This window comes from Chanodichthys erythropterus, chromosome 12, assembly GCF_024489055.1.
Source record: "Chanodichthys erythropterus isolate Z2021 chromosome 12, ASM2448905v1, whole genome shotgun sequence".
NCBI classification, from domain to species: domain Eukaryota; kingdom Metazoa; phylum Chordata; class Actinopteri; order Cypriniformes; family Xenocyprididae; genus Chanodichthys; species Chanodichthys erythropterus.
The window spans coordinates 10,496,932-10,503,984 of NC_090232.1; the positions used below are offsets into that span (position 1 = coordinate 10,496,932).

At 36.0% G+C, this 7,053-nt stretch overlaps 1 protein-coding gene across 1 annotated transcript; it reads right to left on the bottom strand.

Annotated features, from left to right (window-relative positions):
• Positions 1 to 564: 564 nt before the first annotated feature.
• LOC137032306 (interferon-induced protein 44-like) lies at positions 565 to 3,394 on the bottom strand. The gene is made up of 5 exons (XM_067404057.1): positions 3,374 to 3,394; positions 2,515 to 2,661; positions 1,597 to 1,768; positions 1,058 to 1,158; positions 565 to 735 (listed from the first exon to the last, which is right to left on the bottom strand). Exons 1-5 carry the CDS (start codon positions 3,392 to 3,394, stop codon positions 565 to 567), a joined length of 612 nt encoding a protein of 203 aa, XP_067260158.1.
• Between the last annotated feature and the right edge of the window lie 3,659 nt (positions 3,395 to 7,053).

Below are 7,053 nucleotides of genomic sequence, written 5' to 3' on the forward strand. Positions count from 1 at the left end.
AATTACATTTATAATTACACTGTTGACCATTCCCTTACACCTTAACCCACCCTTAAACCTGTCCCTAACCTTACCCATATCTAACCTCAATAGCAGCAAAAGTGTTTTGCAATTCAATATGAACCCAATAAGTACATTGTACTTAGTTTTTGATGTAAGTACTTAGTAGTTAAGGCCACTTAATATAAAGTGGGACCAAATACATATATAAATGCAGGTTTAATAGCATCTCACCCACAGATAGCATATCTCAAAACTTCTGCAAACACACATCTTTACTGATATTATCAATTTCAAACGTGTCCTGCCACTGAAAATAAAATCAACAAGTTAAAAAAAGCATGTTGAGTGTAACACTGAGTACTGAGTGATATGATTATAAATTATTAGATTATAAATGCAGTATATTCTGATTTTTGGCTAACTATTATTATATCCTGTGCGATATGAATACCTTCATCTACAGACTGATATCAATGATGTCATGCAAATACACACTACCAAAGAGCCAATAGAATGGAATAGACTACTATGGCTATTATATATAACGTTTCATATAGCATTTTAACTGTCCTCTTGGTCCTCCACATAGTCATTGGCAAAGTTGAGAATATTTTTCAGTGCATCTAAAATCAGAATGTCTACTGTTGTGTTAGTAGTATGTTCCTCATGGTAGTTTTTCACAGGATAAATGTAGCTCACTGGAACTCCCAGACTGTTAGAACATTCCTCCATCTGCAAAAGGCAATTGATTTGAAAAAAAAAATCAATGGAAAAAATGTTTCTGCTAAATACTATGTAGATGACAGAATACAAAAGGAAAGTACAAGAAACTGTAATGTGCATACACTGAAAGAAATCGCTGTCATTTGTTTAAAATGCATTTTTATATTGGTAATCAAAAATCATGATTTCTGTTTAAACCTGTTTTTTTGTTTGTTTGTTTTTCAGTTTGTCTACAGACAAAACCCTCCCAAAAATACCCAAATTAGGTATTTTTAATGTAAGTTTATTTTTTTTCAGTTTATTACTTGGTCGCAAATTTAAATCCCAGTACCTTCTGTTTTATTTTTTTGCTTGTGTAGATCTTCTGAAGGTTGTCTTTAACTAGTGGACACACTTCATCCACCTTAGTCATGACTATGACTTGAGGAATGCCTGTGGTACAATGAACAAGAATTACATACTGTATATTCCACAATACAAAAAAAAAAAAAAAACACTGAATTTACACAAATTATACTGTTCAAAGTTTACTTCCTAGTTCTTTTAATATAGTTTGTAGCTTCCTTGATGATCATTGACTGTTTGTATATTTTGTTATTGTCATGCATGAATCTCTGAGTAGTGATGCTTCTCGCTCTTTTTAAGTAAAACCCTCCAGGTCCTGCACAACCTTTGGTTTCACAGCATTTTCTGTACATTTGAGTTTTACTTAACATTGGTTATATGATATCGAGATCCAACAAATGGGACTCATACAGAACTATTACAATGGTGTATACAGTATATTATATTTTAATAGTCATGGATGAAACTTGTGCACCAATTATTGTATTTTTCAGAATAACCATTTATTTATTCTATATGACTTACCCAAGTCTCGTGCTTTCTCACGAACTTCTCTCATTTGCTTAATTTTTTTCTCATCAATACTAGAAACAGTGCTGGCAGGAAGAACAGCCACCAGACAGTGAATCCTGTCTTTCAGAATGGGATTCTTATTGTACTTTGGGTCTTTTTCAGTAATTGATTTTACTGGGTTAAACTGAAGAAACAGAAGTATTAAATCAACTACAAGAATGTTTTGTTATGGTACAGAGACACGGAGGCAGAGGTATAAACAATCCAGGTGAGTTTATTAACAATAAAGCAGAGCACTGGGTTATGGTAAGCAAAGAGTTCTGGAGAGATGAAGGGAATATAATACTGTCCTGATGTTGTCTTGCAGATGCAGGTGAAGAGATGTGATGGTTGAAGCTGGCGGAGACACTCACACACACAGGCAGGTAAGCACACAGGGAGAACGGGAGACAAAGGAGATGGAGGAGACGACTGGAGCAGGTAAGTATGGCGTTTGGAGTCCTTAAGGTTAGCATACAAGTGTAGTAGTGCAAACGAGACCGGACAGTGAGTGTGTGTGAGTGTGGTGGCTTTGTACTGGTGCTGATTGCGGTGCTGATGAGTCACAGGTGGCTGTGATCAATATGCTGGGGATTGAGTGCGTGGGTAAGGGAGTGAGGTGGAACCTGACGTGTCTGTGACATGTTTTGCATTATGGAAATTAACAAGAACAATAGAACTGAAACAAAAGTTTGACCTGTTAGACAACTTAAAATGTAGTCTCACATGCATGACACTCTTTTGCACTGATTCAGTTTTCCAGCATTTCTGGAGTGAAGTTTATCACACTTTTTTGAACAATCAGCTCAGGTTTACTTCCACACTATGCAAAAGGACTTTGTGATACAGTGCTTGAATGAGAAATCTGAAGTTTGCATTAAATGCACTTACAGTATAACCATCCTTGATGTGACCTTTTAATAACTTTTTAATGTCATCAGTCTTTATTCCAATGCCTCCACTGTGCATACCGGCGATGTCAATGAACGTGAAAGGAAAGAAGGAGCCAGTCCTGTTCCTCACTTTGTATGTTTTGGACTGAGAACAAAACCCAAACATATTTTAACTGTTTTGCATGAAGCTTTTCTTACTATGACAACAACAAAAAAGAAGTGATTTCATTCCTGTCATAGAAATTACAGCAGTACTTCTTAACATGGCTTTCATATAAATATAATATAATATCATACATGTATATACATTTCACATTTAAGCTTATACCTCCAAAGTAAAGCTTTTTCCTGAATCTACTGTTGAATTTGCCAGGGCTCTGGTAGTGATGTGCCCCTGGAGAGCACTATTCACAGAGTTGAAGAAGCTTGATTTTCCAGCACCTACTGGTCCATGCAGAAGAATCCGGAGAGGGTTGACTTCTGGGTTTCCAGGTTGGAAGTTGGTTACTGCATGTTCACTAGAAAGGGAGCTTAAAGGGGGTGGTCAGGGATTTTGTGAGCATAAACCTAGACTTATATGCATAAAAGTATAAAATGCAAGATACGAGATGCAACATGTTTTTAAAATATTCCAAGAATTTCTAATCAATGAAATATTTGTATAACACTTTAAAAATGCAAGAAGAAAATTTGACAAGAAACATGAAACTGGCATGTATAGCTATAGTGGAAAAACATTTGACTTCAATTTTGGATGCAATTGACCAATGAGAATATTTCAGAGATCAAATGTAAGAGTTAACGGATAAAGCATGTTCTGGCAGGAGAGAAAAAAAAAGATATTTTTCAGAGCTTACCTCCAGTTTATTGATCTCCATGGCCTGTCATACTCTGCTTGACCAAAAATAATTTTTAGTCATTTTCATTTTTTATTTATTTATTTACTTAGTCACTTACTGTTAAATAACTATTAATAACGCTAGTCACTGTTATTTAAATAAAACATCTTGGAATAATTCATTTCAGTGTGTGGATATTAATCATTTTTCAGGCTAATATATAACCCTAATTTTTATTTCACTGAAAAAAATAAAAAAAATAAAAATCATCATTTACCTGGAGGAGAAGCAGGTGGTGAAGAAGCTTTGGATCCCATCTTAACAACGTCTTTGTCCTGGAAGATAAAATATTGGTTAGCAGAATATTATTAAATCTGAAAAATAAATAAATAACGTTTGCCACCGTGGTTTTTATTGCTTTATCTCAATCCCTCCTAATGTCTCCTTCCCTCCCATCTAAACTCAGGAATGGCCTCTGTGCCACTACGTGAAACGACTTGGTCACTGGAAGTTTTAAAGAGCACCCATTATGCCCCTTCTTACAAGATATAAAATAAGTCTCTGATGTAAAAAGATGTAAAATAAGTCTCCAGTTTTGGGGGGTGTGATGGAAATATTTTATGTCAACATGAAATGTACAGAAAATGCACACTAAGGATTCTCAGGTCAAAGACCAGTCACATGATTAGCTTAGATCATTACAAACCAATCACCAGAACAAATCACAGTGATGAAGACATAGATTTTTTACTCATCTGTAAGACTTAAATGTGCATGTATCTTTCTATTCATTGAGACTCACTCTGTTGTTGTGGTGAGTGACCTCCCGGCCATAAATAAAATTTCATTTCTACAAAGAGCAACTTGGAAGTCGTGTCAGGTATATGCTGCGCAGCTAAGGAACAGAAGTACTAAAGATTCTATGCTCAAAAGACCACAGCAGAGACAGTGATTGTGTTGGAAGACTATAGAGTCGCCCTCGGGGTGAGGCTGTAATACTCAGAGTTAGTATTAATAATCCTGTATCGGACCAGCGTACACCTGAGAAGGACGGTGAGAGTGTATAGATGCTAAAGACCTGTGTGCTCATGTGTGATTGAGGTAGTGATAGTAGCTTCTTGACGGGACGCCGTCACGTTACTTTGGGAAGGGAATTGCCTCGAAGTATTGGAAATGTATTAGAAGTATTCGAGAAGGGAATTACCTCGAGATCCTGTAGTATTATATTGTATTATATTCACGACGGGAATTACCTCGAAGGTACTGTAGTACTGTGGTACTGTAGTATTGTATTATATTATATTCGGGATGGGAATTACCTCGAAGGTACTGTAGTACTGTATTGGTACTGAGTATTATATTATATTGACAACTGGAGGTTGTTTGAATTGTGAGTGGTGAAGCCGGATTAGTATTGGGGATTTCCACGACAGGGGGGAGCAAAAACCAAGCGGCAACCTCCCGCTACCTCTCTTGACTTGAAGCCAACACAAAAATGACTTAAAACTGCAATTCCTTGACTGGCCGCTAGAGACAGACTCCAAAAGGGAGTAAAATCTGTATCTCCCCATGTTAAAATGCCCAGCTTTACAGCAGAAAAAAAATGTTAACAACCTGGTATAAAAAGTGGTTTTGGTCTGTACAGCTTATTTTGCCCTTCATGACAACTGTGAGGGGGGTGATTTTTTTTTATTTTTATAACTCATCCATGTAAATTACATTAAGCCTTAAAGTTATGCATAATTAAGGGCGTGGCCACTTGAATCACAGATGGATTGCCACAGCTGTCGCTGCTGATTGCCGCTAATTGTCTTGCTGGAGATGCAGGCCTCACCGAACCATCGATTTTATGAAAAATATCTTAATTTGTGTTCTGAAGATGAACGAAGGTCTTACGGGTGTAGAACGACATGAGGGTGAGTAATAAATGACATTATTTTAATTTTTGGGTGAACTAACCCTTTAAGGTAACTTTTTAATGTAATTCTCTCTACATGGCTCTGAATGAGATCGCCTCGATCACATATGAAGTCTTCAAATGCATTTTTCGCATGGGCGTAATAAAACATAAATTCTTTCCTCGCACTTTTTGCATGACCTGTCATTTTATTCTTAACTAAAATTAGGCGATCTAAACATTATGGAGCGCTCACTCTCGTGTAGGCTTATATATGTCATTCATACTGGAAGCCAGAGGGCGCTCTCTCGCAGAAAGTCCAAAACGGTTTCGTAGAAATAATTCAGCTATTTGCTCTAGCAGCAGCTGCATAAAATCAAAGAATATTCACTAATAAGAAGCGACACTCAATAGAACGTCCCATTGCAACACCGGTGCCAAAGAGTATTGAACCCAAGAGGCGAAACTTTTAATACTTTTTGGCTAACAGCCACTAGATGGCGCTCCGGTTGTGCGGCCGCCATTATGGGGTGAAAATACTAACTTGACCATAGAATCCTTCACATCTTACACACCCAAAATCGGCGAATTTCACTGCCAAATCAGAAGCGCAATAGAACAGTTTTTTTTTTTTAAATTAAGTCACCAGTAAATTGTATGGCTCCAGTAAATGTTGTATTGTCTTATATGTTTTATTTTACCAGTTGTGGAATCCAACCATTCATCCATCTGAGGTAATGTAGTTAGCCTATTTCCACTTGAGCCTACTTACTACTTGAGTATTTCCATTTTATGCAACTTTGCACATAAATGTATTAGTTAATTAATAATTAATACATTTAAGATCATCATGTTTGCAGCGAAACAATATATTTTAGACCTAGTGGAGTAATAGTAATAATAGGTCTGAATTGAAATATATATATTGTACGTTTTAATGGATCACGCTACAAACATAATGATGCATTGCTGTGTCCATTATCGCATAATTCACACTTTTGGACACTTTTGCTTTAAAGGACATAGACAACACTGCTAAATAAAGCTGTTATATTCATATATTTATTGTCCAACATTCCCAGTTTATCTGATGCATGTACTTAATTTAATTTCATATGTTGCTAATTCAGTGTTTATAAGCCTTTTAAAGAATTTTAACCCAAACTAACTAGGTTTCTAGAGAACAAAGGTTTTGTGAAAAAAGTGGAAGACTTAAACACAAAGTGTGTAAAAAAAACTGTTAAAAGGATTTGATGATCACAAGTGATAGTATTTTATTCTGTGTTGTCATCATTCAGGTTTGATTTCCGCTTTAATGTACGTTTTTGTAGTACATAAACCAAACATTGTCATTAAATATAAGGAAATTTTAGATATTGGTTATTGAAAAAAAACTTTAGATATTGGTTAGATTCAAAAAAATGAACCTATCAATTAGACAAAGGTCAGATAAAGACTGGTATTACACCCAACATTTCTGCCCCCCTCACTTCTAAAATGATTCGGAAAACCCCCAACGGACGATTATCATGGCGACGACAGCCAGAGATATATTGTCAAAACAAAAAGCACCCAATAGAGTGCCCCAGGGATGACGTGTTTTTGTAGGCCAACCCGGAAGTTAGCGGTGCACAGGTTCCCTCGATTGAAAGCCTATTCATTTTTCCCATAGACTTTTGGAAAATCTCAGAAAATAAGCTCTGTGTTTAACAAAGGGTTATGAAACTTACACGTTTTGTCTATCAAGATAATCTTTACAAGTTAACACAACATTTATAGATTTTGAAGCCTAAATAAAGTT

What these genes read in the sequence shown, in the direction of transcription:
- LOC137032306 (XM_067404057.1), bottom strand. Translation starts at nt 3,394, where the DNA reads ATGGAGATCAATAAACTGGAG. An exon ending in TGAGAAAGCACGAGACTTGG is followed by an intron (nt 1,159 to 1,596) that starts GTAAGTCATATA and finishes ATTGTACCACAG; the next exon opens with GCATTCCTCAAGTCATAGTC. An exon ending in GCAAAAAAATAAAACAGAAG is followed by an intron (nt 736 to 1,057) that starts GTACTGGGATTT and finishes TGCCTTTTGCAG; the next exon opens with ATGGAGGAATGTTCTAACAG.